Source organism: Oncorhynchus mykiss, chromosome 10 (assembly GCF_013265735.2).
Source record: "Oncorhynchus mykiss isolate Arlee chromosome 10, USDA_OmykA_1.1, whole genome shotgun sequence".
NCBI lineage: Eukaryota > Metazoa > Chordata > Actinopteri > Salmoniformes > Salmonidae > Oncorhynchus > Oncorhynchus mykiss.
This window is the reverse complement of record NC_048574.1, coordinates 67,515,678-67,533,730: the sequence shown is the minus strand read 5'-3', so window position 1 is coordinate 67,533,730 and position 18,053 is coordinate 67,515,678. Positions and strand designations below refer to the sequence as shown.

The following is an 18,053-nucleotide window of genomic DNA, read 5'->3' as shown; positions in this document are numbered from 1 at the left end:
GTCACTGTCTGTGCTATCCCCACCTCTCCTCTGGAGGCGGTGGGACAGAGAACCATTAAACACAACCTCAGACATGACATACGAGTCAATGGAGTCATTCAACACTCACTGATGTGTAGTGCTATACTAGTACACTACATTGACACATGTTAAAGTTCAGTTACATCTGCTATACTGTATAGCGGAAGTTACAGCTGAACTGAATGTTGTACATGTTGCCTGTTTGACCCAGTCTTTTCTGCATGGGTAGAAAACACTGTTTCCTAAATGGCACCCTATTCCTTATCTGGTCAACAGTAGTGCACTACATGCGGAATAGAGTGCCATTTAGGATGCAACCTAGGGTAACCCTAGAGTTTGCAGCCAACCCAGCCTCTCTCGTTGAGTCAATGTGTTCGTGTGTCAGCAGATGGGCGTCTCCGTTTCACAGAATAATATCCCTCAAGGCTCCTGGCTCTATTGTCCCTATTCCTTCATACCTTTATTTACTGTAGGTGTTGCTTAGTCAACATTTTAAACTATATATTGTTGTCTCTTGGTGACTCATACAACATAATGTAGTGTTATTTATATTCTCCTTTAATGCAGCCTATGGCTTGTTCTAAGAGCTCGTACACACCAATAGTGTTTGCCTGCCGTGAGTACTTGCGGACCTAGTGCAAACCGCGCAACAGTACGCTGAACATTCGGTAGACGAATGGGAGATCCATCTTCGGTGCAATGTATGCAACCCTTTAAAATAGGGTAGCTAGCTACAGATACAGTATTGAATTCTGAAAAACCATTCAATACTATTGTTTTACTTCCCTGACCCCTTGCCATCAATAGGTTATGTTCTCAATGTTTACAATGCATGTTATGTACTGTGTTTGTGCTATAGATAGGGTCTATCGTTGCTATGTAACAGTCTCTACCAGGGCCTGGTTCAGCCCCGCCGTTGCATAGCAGTATGGGATGACATCGCAGCCCACAGCAGAGGACTGTGGGGTGGGCAGGCAGGCTCGCTCAGACATGTCCTGGAATCAACCCAGGGCAATTCCACGGTAACGGAATTGCGCTGAGACTTTTTTCACTTAAAATGTATGCCAAACTTGATTTCAAAGGTTAACAAACCATACAACTCTATTTACAAGAACTACTTTTAACAATTTACATTTTACATTTACTGGAAAAGCTGTGCAGATGCAAAGTTTGGGTCCACGTTTTCCCAAAACTCTTTAAATAGCTGCTCTGAATTAAGATTCAATGATATTTGCTAAAATAATTGCCAGCTATGACATGACACATTGATCTGTACTACCCAGAAATGCATAATTATGGATATGAATGTCATTCTCTTCATGATGTATCCTAACTAGGTACACAAAGGTAGAAATTTGCAATATCCTCCTTTGCATATTTGGGTATTATTCTACACGCTGGGTATTATTTTAATGAGCTCTGCCCCCAAACAAGACCAAATCTGAACTGGTCATAGACGTCTATGGCTGCATTTAGAGAGGCATCCCAATTCTGAAATGTTCTTCACTAATTGGTCTTTTTGACCAATCAGACTAGCTCTGATGCAATATCTGTGATTGGTCAAAAGACCAATTAGTGGAGATGGATTAAAGAAGGATTTTTAAGCCTTGAGATAATTTGAGACATGGCTTGTGTATGTGTGCCATTCAGAGGGGGAATGGGCAAGACCAAATATTTAAGTGCCTTTAAACTGGAAATGGCAGTAGGTGACAGGCGCACCAGTTTGTGTCAAGAAATGGCAACGCTGCTGGGTTGACGCTCAACAGTGTCCTGTGTGTATCAAGAATGGTCCACCACCCAAAAGACATCCAGCCAACTTGATAAAAGGGAGCAACTCAATATTAGGAATGTTTTTCTAGTGTTTTTTTTGTTGTTTTTTTACCCTCTGTATAGTTCAGTGAGTAGTGTACAGTACATTGGTGTGTTCACCTCTAGTGTTCTCTGCTGTGTATTGTACTCTACTGTGCTGTCCAAACTTGTGAACCCAACTCTGATTTGTGACTATGATTTCCCATTTGAGCCAATTCAATTGCAGAAACTCTGTTACTGATTTGGTAATGCAATTTAAAGTTTTAATCATTTCATAAATAATTGATAGGTCTACCTTATGACTTCTGAACTTTCATTATCCTCCCTGATGGAGGGGAATTTGAAAATATCTTAAAGATATGTGAGCTTTTGGCAATAGAATTCAGTCACGGCAAAGTTTCTTAAACTTACAGAAGGCGGAGTTCTTTCTCCAATATAAGTGTTGATATTAGTTGGCAGGGGTCTTTACTTTAATTCAACATTATACTGTTTTGATGTATTTCTAATCAGTTAAGAGAACCAGAAATCAAAACCTTTGCTTAATCAACATTTTTAGGATGGAATATGGTTGACAAAAGTATATGCCTTGATTTCAAAAACAAAAAAAATATGGAACTAGCTTTGATTTGACAGCAAATTTCACATGCTCCTGTGAGCTTCACATGTTGGTGCTCATGGGTCCTTTTTACATGGACATGACCCCCAGCAGCAGGACCTTTAGCAGAGGGAGGTAGGTATGATTCGGAGAGAGGGGGAGATATCAATAGGACAGCGCTGTTGCTTTCTGTCATGTGACTGTGGGACTAGTGTACTTGAATGTGTTGTGGATGCTTTTAAAAAGTTATACAACAGGCAATTTTCACTGACTTTATGCTGTCATTAACCCACTGCAAGTATTGTGACCTTTTGGCTTTCCATTGGAATGTTATGTCAAAGGTCAAATCGGAGGGTGCTTATAGTTGTCCTTTTTCGCTAGGCTACCTGCCGCCTCTTTTAGGCTGGGTTTACACTCAAGCGGTCCTCTTGACAATACGTCGCTGATTCTTCCGTAAAGTTAGACATTTTGGCATGCACTGAAACCTCCATGCTGAGCTTGTGGAGCCTCCACAGATAATGCCTAGTGGAGTGTAAGTCCAGCCTAACACTGTACCTGTGAATAAATGAAACAGTTTTGTGGAATATGTCCTAATATGGTCATGTTTTATCATCTCTTGCTCTTTCTCAGATGAGGAATATTACAGAAACGCTAATGAAACCGCTGGAGAAGTTCAGAAAAGAGCAACTGGGCTCAGCCAAGGTACTCTATCATATGCCACTGCTTAATTCAGTCTACTTGTTAATGAGCTCATACAAGCACAATCCTGTGTGCTATAAAGTATAAACTTTTCACAACACTGAGCCAAACCAAGCTGTACTGCCCTGGCCTGGTTGTGCATCCACCATAGTTAAAGAAACCATGCTGGAAAGAGGAATGTGAAAGGAAAATATCAGAGCCAGATAAGTACATTTTGGGTCAGCATGATAATGTGAAAAGTGTATTAGACTTTTATCAAAATGCCTGTCTAGAGACAGACAGTTCCAACTCCCTTTTCAATTGAAATTGTAATGTGTACCTCTTGATATCATGTTCTGAACATTCCTTTGGTCAGTGAAACTAATGCAATATTAAGATGACGTTTGTCCTGCTCACTTCTCTCATCTCTCTCTCACCATGCTCTTTCTCAATCTGTTCCTCTATGCTATGCCCTTTTAAGGCGGAAAGGAAGAAGTATGAGAAGGAAACTGAGAAGTACTACAGCTCCTTGGAAAAGCTTTTGAACATGTCAGCAAAGAAGAAGGAACCACAGCTACAGGAGGTACTTTGTTTAATACTTCTACCCTCGCTCTCGTGCGTATATATTTATGGGAAACAGGCCGAAAAGACGGGCCCCAACATCTTCCCAACCCCAAAATGGCTGGAAAGGATATTTGCTTAGGGAGACGTTTCTGAATCCTGACCCGTAGGATGCCTCCCAAATGGCATCCTATTCCCTGTATAGCGCACTACTTTTGACCAGAGCCCTATACACTGTAGGGGATAGGGTGACATTTGGGATGCACACAGACTTCTTGGCTCATCTCTGTAGCGCTGAAGTGTGTGGAGCGGTGTGAGTGTCCACAGGCCTAGGGTTAGAGTGCGGAGTGAGTTTCTCTTTCCTGCTCTGAAAGGGAAGTCATGTTCAGTGTTTCTGTACCAGCCACTAAGGTCGTACCTCTGAGGCAGTAGCTTTTGGAGCGCCTCAAGACATCCTGAGATTTTAGATACACAATCAAGCTTTACAGACCCAGTGTGGATTATGTTGGGGTTGGTAATGCGAAAAAACAAACCCTTTTGGTTATCAACAAAGTTTATATGTATTTCATTGTGAAGGCTTGTGGAGCTATCCTTTGTAAGGACATACTAAACTTACCATATAGTACCTTAGAGACATGCAGTCTGGTACTAGATTGTGTATGTAATATAACCTAAACTCCCCTTCACTTAACAAATTATTTTGTATCCTATAGATTGCCCTTGTGGGAACTGTTCTGTTCTTCCCTCACTGACTCGTGGTGTATTCAGTGAGATTAAACTTTCTGAACATTTCAGGTGGAAATGTAAAGAATAGAGCTGACACAATTCCAAATTATACTTGAGAGCCAATCATATCTGTTCTATGCATTACATTTCTGTATTGTGATACCCTCAATAGACCCCAGGGTTCCGTGTTTGGAACAGATTGTAATCGGGGCACAGAAGAATATACAGTATATCACAAGTGAGTACACCCCTCACATTTTTGTAAATATTTTGGTGTATCTTTTCATGTGACAACACTGAAGAAATTACACTTTGCTACAATGTAAAGTAGTGCGTGTACAGCTTGTAAATTTGCTGTCCCCTCAAAATAACTCAACACACAGCCATAATGTCTAAGAATTAAGATGGCCTGGGCTATAAGAATGCCAAGACCCTGAAACTGAGCTGCAACACGGTGGCCAAGACCATACAGCGGTTTAACTGGGCAGGTTCTACTCGGAACAGGCCTCGCCATGGTCGACCAAAGAAGTTGAGTGCACGTGCTCAGCGTCATATCAAGAGGTTGTCTTTGGGAAATAGACGTATGAGTGCTGCCAGCATTGCTGCAGAGGTTGAAATGCAAATGGTGGCCACACAAAATATTGACAGTTTGGGCACAATTTGGACATTTTCACTTAAAGGTGTACTCACTTTTGTTGCCAGCGGTTTAGACATTAATGGCTGTGTTATTTTGAGGGGACAGCAAATTTACACCATTATACAAGCTGTACACTCACTACTTGACATTGTAGCAAAGTGTCATTTCTTCAGTGTTGTCACATGAAGATATACTCAAATATTTACAAAAATGTGAGGGGTGTACTCACTTTTGTGATACACTGTACACAGTAGTGGTGTTCACAGCCTCGTAGCCGCGGGGCACCGTCTGGACTCAACTAACCTGATGTCATACTGTACACTAGTCATGTGACGGGCCCGAGGCACATGGCCGACCTATGGCACTAATGGAAAAACTGATGCACTGGATTGAACACTAACATATTGAACACGCTACAGTAAAGTGGTAAATGACATTGAATACTGGAATGTTGTGAAGATCCAGTCAAGCAAACCATGTAGCCTAATCAATTAGCTTATTAATCAACCAAACTATAAACTTGCCAGTTGATTGGTCTCTTTTTGGGGGGGGGGGGGGGGGGTTGTCATACACCACATGTCATCAGTGTCTAAGCCCTTCAAACCCTTTTAAAAAAATAGATACTTTCTCATAGCTCATCCTTTGTCTGTGTCTGGGACTCTGTGTAGAGACCTGACTGTACTGTAGAATAACGTTGACGTTCGCTCTGTCTCCTCTGTTGTGCAGGCGGACAGCCAGGTGGAGACCATTAGACAGCACTTCCAGGAGGAGTCTCTGGACTACGTGTGTAAACTGCAGGAGATTCAGGAGAGGAAGAAGTTTGACTGTGTGGAGCCAGTGAGTGTTGGAAAATACATAATCTCACACACTACACCGGGTGGACAAAACATGAACTCCTTTCTAATATTGTTTGCACAGCCCACAGTTGTCAAGTTGGCTGGATGTCCTTTGGGTGGTGGACCATTGTTGATACACACAAACTGAGCGTGAGAAATCTGTCAGCTTTGCAGTTCGACACAAACTACAGCCATACCCTGTTCAAAGGCACTTCAATCTTTTGTCTTGCCCATTCACCCTCTGAATTGCACACATGCAAACCATGTCTCGAGCCGTAACTCCTCCTTTAATCCCTCTCCGCCACTTCATCTGCACTGATTTTAAAGTGGATCTAACATGTGACATCAATAAGGGATCGTATCTTTCACCTGGTCACTCTGTCATGTTCTTCATGTTTTGTACACAGTCTGGGAATACAACAATGTGCCTGAAAGGAAATAGTCACACTTTTTTTATGTTGGTGTATTTATACATCTGAGTGATCTATCAAATTGTGTGTGTGTGGGGGGGGGGGGGGGGGGGGGGCGCGCGCGCGCGCGTTTCAATTTGTGTCTGCGTTCAAGCAGGCAGAAACGCAGCCAGTATAATGAGTTTTGCATATGACATTTGGCGCCAGTGAGTGAACGAACTACTGGCGAATACACCTTTAGTACTTGTCTAGCCTGGTCAGCAGTTCTCCTTTAGTGCTCATTAACTTAGATAAAGTAGTCTACACTACAGTTAGTGTTTTTATATAGGTTACATAGCAGTCAAATTAAATGTTTTTTATTTTTTATAACCAGCTCAGTGAGTTCTTGACCTCAACTGATTATTTTATTTTTTTTCAACCGATGTCTTCATTCCATGTAAACCCCTGGGAAATGAATGTTAGAAGTGTGGACAGCCTCTGGTTACAATGCATTAAAACGTCATTGCACTCTTCATTGTTTCCCATGTTTTCTTTCTCTCCCCAGATGCTGGCGTTCTTTCAGACGGTGTTCACCTTCTACCACCAGGGATTTGAGCTGGCCAATGACTTTAACCACTACAAGAAAGCCTTACAGATCAATATACAAAATGTGAGACATTAGTTATTAGATTTCTATTTTAAGATGGAATCCGCATTAGGGGAAACGGCGCCATTGTCCGCCCCAGCACCTTTTTGTTTTTGTTTGACATTTCTGCAGTGCAGAATGCAATGATGGGGGGGGGGGGGGGGTTGTGTAGGTGGCAGGTGTCTGAGCAAGGCACGTCACTTTAACTGCTCATGTAAATCGCTCTGGATAAAAGGGTCTGCTAAATGACAAACGTTTAAATGAGGTGATGATCATTTCATTCAATTTTAGGATTATATAGTAAGTTTTTGTCCTGGATGAAATGTCGTGTACACACAGTAGTGCTCTAAAAACTATAGATTACACACTCACCACAAACTGTACATACACCCCATGTTATACATATCCTACATTTGAATATTGGCTCGTAATATATCTATAAAGTTGATCTGCTTCCAGTGGGACTTTCCCTAGGTACTTGAGGTGTTTTTTTTTGACTCACTCTATTGTTAATGGTGTTTGGGTTAGTCTTAGTGGTTTGATTATTTTCTTTGACCCCAAGCTTTCACTTTCACCCACTCTGGGATGTCAGGAGTTTCCAAAGGGAACTCTGCAGATTTTATTTTCCAGTGGCTTTGCATTGTGTGATTGACCCCTGCATGACCATTTTAGCCAGGGTCACAAGGGTTGTCTTCCTTCCTTGGGTGTGTCTCCCCGTAGTCAAAATGTACTACATTGTGAAACTTGACAAAAACAATTAACCTTAACCATAATTTAAGTATAAGATTAGGGGAATAGATGAGGTTGGTTCATTTTTTTAAAAATCCGGTTGGGGAGAATTTACCTTAGAAGTTACCGCCGGCTTTGCATCTTGGCCTGATAGTAACAAGACCCCCCCCCCCCAATATAGACACGGAGTCGGTTTGAGGGCACGCGGGTGGAGGTGTTTGAGCTGATGAAGAGGATAAGGGAGGTTCCCCAGGAGTACAGACAGACCAGCCCCATCAGCAGCGAAGGATACCTCTACGTCCAGGAGAAACGTAAGGATCGAGGAATGACGTGTGTGTCCAGGAGGGGAGGGCAGTTTAAACTCGTTGTGTGCCAATGAAATGTGTGTTCTCGTCCTCAGGGCCCCCTCCTTTTGGTTCCAGTTGGGTGAAGCGTTACTGCACGTTTGTGAAGGAACAGAAAATCCTACACATGGTCACCTTTGACCACAGGTCAGGAGGAAAGATGGTGAGTCGTGACCCATACAATCAAAGACAGGTTTTGGAAGCTATACAGAGTATGGTCCAAGTAGCACATCAAATGATTGATTATTCAATGTGTGTATCCATCCCTATTCAAATAAATCTATGAAGTCATAATTTGTCAAATCGACAATTACCATTGAAACCCGCATTAAAAGTGCAGTCTGTAGTCATTTTACAAGGAACGACTGTCTCTTTCTTGCCATCAGAACAGGCTCTCTGAACAGTGATTCTCTCCCTCAGGGCGAGACTGAGTCGGTCACCCTCAAGTCTTGTGTCCGCAAAACCACAGACATGCTGGACAGGCGGTTCTGTCTCGATATAGAAATCACAGACCGGTATGTCGTCACATCGCACTACACCATTACACTTCTCAATCACTTCAGTCATGTGTTCTCTGTGGTAAGACAGACTTTCCACAACCACCTGTTAAAGTATCTCGTCTCATCTAGGAAATAAGGGGGATTTTTAGATTGATTCCCCTCGATCACCAGACACCACTGACTCATACATTTAGTACATAAACCAGGGGGGTCGCTCAGTACCGTCTGGGGGGAGGGAGCGAGGTCTGCCATTAAACCTGGAAAATGTGATTGCGTTGCCACACTTGTAGCTTATTCATGCACTGTTGGCAACCTTCCCAAATACACAATAACACTCTCCATTTAACAGCACTGATTGAAGCCTTCAGGTCCTGTGTACAGTAGAGCTGAGAGCTGCTCTCTAGCCTAACACAGGTTTGGGTTGGAGAGGATTTGTCATGGAAGATGGCCCCTCCACATAGCTGAGAGGATTCTCTATGCTCCTCCACTACACTTGGTTGTAATAGATATGGCTCTTATGTCACTCCGCTGAACCAAACTGCTATTCTGTCTGGGGTATTATTAGCAACAGCAACCACCATGGTTAGAGGGTTTGAAATTTGTGTTGCACCCCCGTTGCCTGCTTGTCAGCCTGCAGATGTAAGGTATTTGGTATCTGAGTGCAACAGGTTAGGGTTAGCCTGATGTGGTAGCCTATTATAAAAAGTGGGGTAAATGAAGCTCAGGTATTCTGGTAATTTTGCTATTTAAGAGCCCAGCCCCTCTGGCACATTTTAGGACTGACTCTAGATCATTCTTAGACACATGAATTGACTTAGTAGTTTGTTGGAACCCCATGCCCAGTCTGAGAGAAAATTAGATGAGATTGACTGTACTTTACAATCCCCAAGGGTGAAATTAGTTTGTCATACAGCAGCCATAATTAAAAACGGAACAAACCCTCACGCCATTTAAAAATCAAATTAAAATAAACAAACAATCACAAGGCTATTACAATAAATAATTGTGAGGTGGGTTCTGTTCCCAGACCGGGAACGGTCCTCACGGTCCAGTCGCTGTCAGAAGATGACCACAAGTTCTGGATTCACGCCATGGGTGGGAAAGAACCAGTGAGTAACCACATCATCCTGACAGCTCCCCTGTAGTGTCTATTGAACTCTACAGACTTTCTATGAAAGTGGTACATTAATGCCAACAAGTCTTTTTTTGGTTTGTGATAACCTCTTGGATATCAAATGATCTGTGGAAAGCTACATATAATTATTTTTTTTTACAGGCTGGGCAGTACTTGGGTAAAACCTATTCAAAAGAACGTGGAAGTAAGTATACAATGATTAGAAGCCCCTGATCTCAATCATTTCAATGTAATCTCTGTGATAATTCAAATGACATGGGGATAATTTAAATAACTGTTTGTCATGACTCTGCAGTCGATGCACAGCTAGATGACGTAGGATTGTCATTTGTGAAGAATGCCATCAACGCCATTGAGACGAGAGGTAAGACGATGCATGATGACAATAGAAGGCCTAGGCAATATAAAGCCTACAGAAGTGTACTTGCGAGGTTAGCTGACTGACCTGAGCAAGGGTGGGCATTAATTTAGTCTTGGTGGGGGGGGGGGTCAGGGTTTAAAATTTCATGGGAGGGCCGCATTTTCTTTTTTTTTCCCGGACTGATTTGGCTGTCAAGCAATGAAAGGGCAGTTATTTTAAAATGTAAATCTATTTATATGTACTTTCTCACGTTTTAGCAGTTCGTTTTTTTTTTATTTTTTTACTCAAATCTCCCTCGTTCTGAAGTTTGCCCACCTCTGGGTAGAGCTGTAAAGAGGGTTTTGTGAAATGTTGTGATGTCTCCCTTTTAACACATGAGGGCAGGCTTGGACCAATATCCAGTCATATATTCTTGTGCTGTGGCCACAGTTCATAGTTTACAGGTAGTGGGGCAACATATACACTGAGTGTACAAAACATTAAGAATACCTTCTTAATATTGAGTTGCACCCCCTTTGGTCCTCAGAAAGCCTCAATTCGTTGAGGCATGGACTCTACAAGGTGTCGAAAGCATTCCACAGGGATGCTTCCCCAGTTGTCAAGTTGGCTGGTGGACCATTCTTGATAAAAAGGAAACTTAAGCGTGAAACTCAGCAGTGTTGCAGTTGACAAACTCAAACCGGTGCGCCTGGCACCTACCATACCCTGTTCAAAGGCACTATTTTGTCTTGCCCATTCACCCTCTGAATGGCACGCATACACAATCCATGTCTCAATTGTCTCCAGGCTTAACAATCCTTCTTTAACCTGTCTCCTCCCCTTCATCTACACTGATTGAAGTGTATTTAACAAGTGCCATCAATAAGGGATCAATAGCTTTCACCATGTCAGTCTGTCATGGAAAGAGCAGGTGTTCTTAATATTTTGTACACTCAGTGAAGAAGCCAACTTTTTATTTGAGAAACTGTATTTTCAAAGTTTATCCATTCATCCTCTTGTGATTGTTTGTGCTATTAAGGGCCATGTAAACTGTCTTGTCAGGTATCAATGACCAGGGCCTGTACAGAGTGGTAGGGGTCAGCTCCAAAGTCCAGAAGCTCCTTAGCCTAATGATCGGTAAGACATGCTCATTTATCACCCTTTAAGTAACTGTCCATTGAAAATCACTTGTAGAAGTTAATATTCTTCTAACTCATGCCCAAATAATGCGGTTGACTCATCCTGTATTCATATTTGAAGCTAAAGCATAAATTGGAGGAAGAAACACTTAAAATCCCACCTCAAACTTGTATCTCCAACAAAAAAAGGCCTGCTATTGTCAGAATGTCATCCTGTGTAGGATTAGCTGGCCAATCGGTCTACTCTCATTAATGTTTTTAACGACCGGTATACGCCCACACCATTCTGTTGGGGTATGACTACACCATTCTGTTGGGGTATGACTACACCATTCCAACACACAAAAGCTGATTTGGAAAAAAAAAAATAATAATTAACATACTTAATTACATTTTAGGGGGAGAAATTATTTCACTCGTATTGTAATTAATTATAGGTCATATTTCATTAATCTGGAACTACTGGACAGTTAAATTGATACAGTAGGCATTGTGTGCACCCGGTCTGACCTACTTAGTAGTATTCAGAGTAATGGTTTCCTGTGACTTAGACGACAATGTAAGGCTCAGAGTGCAACAAGTGCTGCTGGTATAGCATTGGCATTCAGATAGCCGGGGGGTGCCTGAGAGGCCCCATTCCTGCCTGCACCCGGCAGTCCTTATAGGGACTTCACTTGAGTCGCTCAGCAGGAGCTGGAAATTTGATTTCCTCGCCATTCTCCCCCCCTCTCTCCTCTAAATGCTCTTTCTTGCTCACTCTTTCTACCCTGCCATCCTCATGTTCTTCTTTAATCCCCCATCTTTCTTGTTTATCCTCTACCCCCCCCCCCCTTACCTTTCCCCCTCTCGACGACTGCCCTTTAGTAGACACCAGCTGTCCCACTCAACTTCCCACCTGAACCTGCCGACTCATACTTCACATCCCATTAGCACACTGTCTGCTGGTGAAGACTGGGTTCAATTAGTATCGGTTTTCTTTCAAATGCCATATGGACGCAGTTAACTCTGAGATAGTTGAGATTTACAGTGGGGCAAAAAAGTATTTGGTCAGCCACCAATTGTGCAAGTTCTCCCTCTTAAAAGATGAGGCCTGTAATTTTCATCATAGGTACACTTAAACTATGACAATGAGGAGGAAAAAATCCAGAAAATCACATTGTAGGATTTTTTTTAATGAATTTATTTGCAAATTATGGTGGAAAATAAGTATTTGGTCAATAACAAAAGTTTATCTCAATACTTTGCAAATTAAACTACAGTTCACCACCCTGTGCATAGTTGACAATTCACTGGAACAGACGTAGGGAAAAAACAGTTCAATGGCGGGATTAGAACAAGGCCGAAGCAGCAGAAGTGGTTCACATTATTTTCCCACTGTGCTCACAAATCTCTGTGATAACAGTGGATTGACAGAACTCATAAAGCTTAGCATAGAGAATGGCTATTTTACAGCTGGGAATTTCACTGCTGGGAATAGAGGTAAAAGGACTTGGATACTACTAGTGTAGTCAGTCATGTCCAAATACATCTGTTAGAGAACTGTGGGTTAGTTCATATTTTGATGTGCGCATTACAGTAGCTAAAAGACACACCACTCTCCCAACATCTGTAGCTGTGTACACACACATTTGGCTGTTGGCCTTCTAGGAAAACATTTGGTCCAGCCCGTTGATGTTGGACAGGCCACTGTTCTGTAGGTAAATAAACACAGCCCTTCTGGTTTTAGTACTGAAGGGATCTAGTCAAATTAAGCAAATAAATGTCCCAGAGCAGCAACCTACCTCCCACCAAGTCTGACCCCTTGGAGACCTCCTGGTGACCTGGAGCTTGGCTTCGCACCAACCTCTGACTCAAACACACTCAACTAGGGTGGATTATTCATCAGGTAAGACCAGTATAGTTAAGCCTGGCTCGGGCCAGTTTGACTCCGTAGTGTGAGAAGGCTATACTTTAAGCCAGCCAGCAATCGCCACTGGGCAGAACTGCTCCTCAAGACTACTGCATTGCTTTTATCCACATAAGACACATTTGACTTTATTTATATTTTAGCTTCTTTGCAGCCATTCACTTCACCATAGGGTTAAATTACAAAACACTAGTTGACTGACAAAATGCGTTTAGGCTCAGGGTATCATGGGAATTGGAGTGTACTCTACTAAAGTAAAAAATGTATTGGTGCTTTGTGTAATTAGTTGATTATGTGTTGGAGTTTAAAACCTTGTTGAAATGTTTTGGTTTCATTACAGATGAGAAGAGTAACGACGTGGATCTGTCTACGTGTGAGGACTGGGATGTGAAAACCATCACCAGCACACTAAAGCTGTATTTGAGGTATCAATCACTCATTGTGTATCAATCACTGTCTGCTACATAATCGCTAGGTTATGTATTAATGTCGGCTATTAGGTCTTATTAGCAAGCTGTGGAGACTTTATTCTAACTGTTCGTCATTGTCTGAGTTTGAAGTTATTCTACTCCGGGGGTAGAAGCATAATCATTTCCTGGAGCTCAACTCCTGCAATGCAACAGGACATTCACATTGCCGCATAGACATCCATGCATTTAAATTCGGACACATAATCAATCCACTTCATCAACTGACCCCGTCTCTCTGACTTCATTATTCCCAGTCGCTGTGTGTTCTAGGAAATCCGTTGTTGACCTGACGTAATTGGTAGGGAGTCTTGGCCACTTTCTAGGAAGAAGAGCTGCATCCCTGGCTTCACAAAGTTTATCATCCATCTTTGAATGTATTGATTTGGTGACCAGGTGGAAAATAAAATGGTGGCCTGTGGCAGGTATTTTAACTACAATTTACTGCCACACATCCAAGCAGTGATAGGAATACATTAGCATGTTAGGGATTTTAGTGTCATTGTTTCTCTGATCAAATCAATCACTCAAATTAGGTTGGATGCCACATATTAAAGGAATCCTGTTTTTTAGTTCAATGAGGCAATCAATTATATGGATTAAGTTATTGCCTGCTTATTATTCCTTGCTTTTCAAAGCAAATAATTTAACTGATAGTCCTAGATTTGATATAAAAACACTATCTGCAAGGTAACAACTTCAATGTACCCTAAAAGCTAAGCCAAAGTTCTGTTAGCTAACAAACAAACTCGCACTGCATATTCTGACGCCAATGCAATTATGGTGTCCAACGGAAACTGAGTGATATTTGCGCTCTGTAGTGCTGCATAAACTGAAGGAATGTTAGAGGTTTGGTTGGTTATGGAGCGATTTACTGAATAAAATTATAGCCAACTTATCGTTAACCCAGGCCAGTCTGTTACATTTTCTTCTGCACTTGTTTTGGAATTAGTTCATTACGCTTGTTCAGTACTCCATGTGCTGTAGAAGGTTTAGTTATCAAAATTAAATTATAAAAGATTGGCAAGTTCACCAGTGCAATTGCCATATAGCCTATTAAATAATAAACTTGGAGTGAGCCAAGACCCTTTTTCCATCAATTGAACAACAATAAATAAAGAGGATTTCAGCTCAGTGGTCAATGTAAAAGCATGGGAACTGGAATGGTATCAGTCTGATAGGCTAACAGGGCAGGAGCAGGTCAGAAGTCACGGCACTGTGTGTTGTGACTGGCCAGGTTTTGCTGCCCACCCGCAACCCTTACAGGAAGTAGTTTGATGTTGCTTGCTGTGGGTCATGGGACTGACACTCTCCCAGGCTGGTCCCAGATCTGTTTGTGAGCTCCTGAGTGGCACAGCGGTCTAGGCATCACTACAGACCCGGGTTCGATCCCGGGTTGTATCACACCGACCGTGATCGGGAGTCCCATAGGGCGGCGCACAATTGGCCCAGCGTCGTCCGGGTTTGGCTGGGGTAGGCCATTGAAAATAAGAATTTGTTCTTAACTGACTTGCCTAGTTTCAATAAAGGTTCAATAAAAAAATTGCTGTAAATTTGCATGACTGCAGAAATAGATCTGGTCCCAGGCAGCGAACTGCCTTTTCTGGTTTATGTCAAGGAGTTTTTCCTGTTTCATAATGCAACCTGACAGTCAGCCAGTGGGATTAGTGTTGGGCAAGTAACCGAAAGGTCGCTAGTTTGAATCCCCCAGCAGACAGGATGGAGAATCTGGATGGGAAAATTACCCATGCATATTAATACACTGTTTTTTAATAAGCACTCGCTAAATTATAATTAAGACAACATTTAGATTGCTACTGAGAGTGACTGTCAGTTATACATTGCACACACATGATGAAATGTTTTTTTTTTTTTTACATAAGCACTCTAACAATCTAGAAAACCATCCAATCATGATGTAATTACTCATCCATTGAGTCAACTGAAACCTTATTACAGGCTTAAGTCTGCAGTAGAGACAGTAGATTTACTGTAAATCGTCCTGCAGCTCCATCCTCATCTGTCTTCTTCTGGCCTGCTGCAGAGCCAGAGGGTCAGCCTCTCTCCTTCCCTGCTCCTCTGGTTCCTCATGGGAGGCTAAGTAGCCTTGGCACAGGGCCTGGTGCAGCACTGAAAGGACCTTCAGAACTTGGTTATCTCAATGTGGCATGGTGCGCCATCTAATTCCATCCCCGACACGGCCACATTAATCATTGTTGTGTGCAGACCCTATAAAACAGTGCTGCGTCTATTTCTGTCCCCCCCCAATTCTCCACCTCTTCTGCGCTCTTTTGCTCTCCACCTCTTCTCCTCTTTTCTCACTTTTGCTCTATAATGCATTCTCTTTATTTCTGGTCTCTCTAGGAGTCTTCCTGAGCCACTGATGACCTATGGACTCTACAAAGACTTTATCGCCCCTGCAAGTAAGTTTGAGCCGTCCTCACTCACAATACAGCTCTTCTCAAACCAGATGTAAAACTACTCACAGGAGTGTAGGAGCAGAGCAAAGGAATACTTATCCATTTTATTGCATGTTATCAATGAGTGCAATGCTGTGTGCATGACTAGCAAGTGTTTGTCTGAGACAATTCATCGTCTAAGTGTCCCAGCGCAGTTAGGTTGGCTATTAATCATTTTCATTGTCTCAGTAGTTCTATGGAAAACGGATGCTAACTTAACTGTTTTGCATGTTCCACATCTTGTAGAGTCTAAACAAATACTTGTTTTCCTCTAAAAGTGCCTCAGCATGTATCCTTAAAGCCTTTCATGGGACCCATAAAGATGTCTTCATCTCTCTCTCTCTCTCACACACACACACACACTGTAATTCAACCTTCATCTGCCATTAAAGTAACCTTTGGTTCTTTGCAATTAAGGTAACTTAAAAGGGAAATGTTACCACCTGTTAAACACTATAAATCTTAGTATCACACACTAACGTCTTCAAATGGCCCAGTGACTTTGAACAGAGAAACATGACATTTCTCTCCCTATATAATCTTACTCCAATAGCCTGCCTGACATGTCCTGAGTGATCCTCCTAACATGAATTACCCTCAAGTCCCATAATTGGATCACGATGGAGTGTTTTTATCAGCTGTTTGCAATGCCCTCATAATGCACGTACAGAAATGCATTAGCAATAAATATTTTCTGAAAGATGACAGCATCCTTAAGAAGCTTTATTCCCTTATTCAAATGTGTGCTGTTCCCATAGTAATGGGGGGGAGGGGGGTGCACGCCGGCTGTTTCTGTGTGTGTGGGCAGTAGCCATCAGATGCCTGTGTGGGTGTGTGAGGAAATGTTTAAGGGATGATGTTGTGGGTTTCATCACAACCCTTTTACACGGTAGCTTTATACTATCTCTCTCTAGCCAGCAACAGTAGCCTACATATCCTCTGGCAAAATGCACTCATGTCTAATATCGGCATCGAACAGGAAGTTTGCTGTTCATCTCTATTCTCTTTTTATTTGCTGTTTTTCTTTTAAATATGAAAAAATCTGTAGTCTACACTAGCTGATTTTAAGGCAATGTAAATCGCATCCGTTGTTTTCTTGTATGGTAGCTTGTACTGGGCTAAACGGACTGTTTTGTGCTGGCATTCTGTTACCAAACTTTGCATCTGCACTGTTCTTCAACTGCATGTATTTTTTTTTAAACTTTTTAAGTGAACAATTTCCAAAGTCGTCCTTGTGCATTGAGTTGTGTGGTACTTTGTTTAACTTGGCAATCATTGGTTTTTGTTTGGCGTACGTTTCTGAAGTGAAAAAAAGAGTCTCTGCATTCTGTTACTGTGGAATTGCCTTACTGTAACTGCACCAATATTGACTAGAGCTGCCGACAAAATTTAAAACGGACGACCCTGTGAATAGATCCGAAGTCTGTGGTTCCACATCTCCTACTGTGACAGTTCCTTCCAGAGTGAGATCTGACTGCACCAGAGTGCTTGCTGCTCAGGAGTCTTTCCACCTAAGGAATGGATAGTACAGCACTGTAATAACACAAATGTTCTGTTTTTGGTGGATTCCAATTGTATTTAACTTTATTTAGCCAGGGAGTCAAGCCGAAACCAGTCTCTTTAGCAGATGAGCCCTGCATACACAATCAACAATGACACTATACATGTACACTATAAATGAAAAGCTCAAACAAAACATGAAAAGCAAAACACAATCATATGAAATGCATTCCTCACTTAAAAAGCCTTCTAACGTCCATCTGAATTGCTTTAAAGGCACCAACTCCACCAGCTTTAAGGAGTTTTGCATATCATTCCAAATGAGGTGCAAAAAACAATGTATTTTCCTGACTCTGGAGATTGAAGGGATCTCCAGGTTTAGCCATCCCTGAGTCTAGTAACTTATGTCTAAGGTTAACAGTGAGGTGTGGTGGAAGTTTATGCAAGAGGGCTTTATAGACGATTGCAATGTACTGTGATAAACTGCCGCCAATGGCTTCAATACAGTGGCAGCAGCATTCATAGACAGTCAATAACCAGAATGAATGTTGACATACTCATTGGTTTTCTGCTATTAAACAAAAGGCAGGACCTGCTCCTATATAAACCTTTTAATTCTCAATTGCTTAACTCATC

General features: G+C 42.0%; 1 protein-coding gene across 1 annotated transcript in view; it reads left to right on the top strand.

The window, feature by feature from the left end:
* The window catches only part of LOC110534522 (rho GTPase-activating protein 10), a 61,351-nt gene that overhangs the window by 23,318 nt on the left and 19,980 nt on the right, over window positions 1-18,053 (top strand). Inside the window, exons 4-16 of the mRNA XM_021619402.2 lie at window positions 3,056-3,127; window positions 3,585-3,686; window positions 5,754-5,864; window positions 6,818-6,922; window positions 7,809-7,938; window positions 8,028-8,134; window positions 8,392-8,486; window positions 9,499-9,580; window positions 9,748-9,790; window positions 9,902-9,970; window positions 11,009-11,083; window positions 13,332-13,416; window positions 15,823-15,881. Of these exons, the coding sequence (XP_021475077.1) occupies window positions 3,056-3,127; window positions 3,585-3,686; window positions 5,754-5,864; window positions 6,818-6,922; window positions 7,809-7,938; window positions 8,028-8,134; window positions 8,392-8,486; window positions 9,499-9,580; window positions 9,748-9,790; window positions 9,902-9,970; window positions 11,009-11,083; window positions 13,332-13,416; window positions 15,823-15,881 (1,135 nt within the window). The remainder of the gene's footprint in view (window positions 1-3,055; window positions 3,128-3,584; window positions 3,687-5,753; window positions 5,865-6,817; window positions 6,923-7,808; window positions 7,939-8,027; window positions 8,135-8,391; window positions 8,487-9,498; window positions 9,581-9,747; window positions 9,791-9,901; window positions 9,971-11,008; window positions 11,084-13,331; window positions 13,417-15,822; window positions 15,882-18,053) is intronic.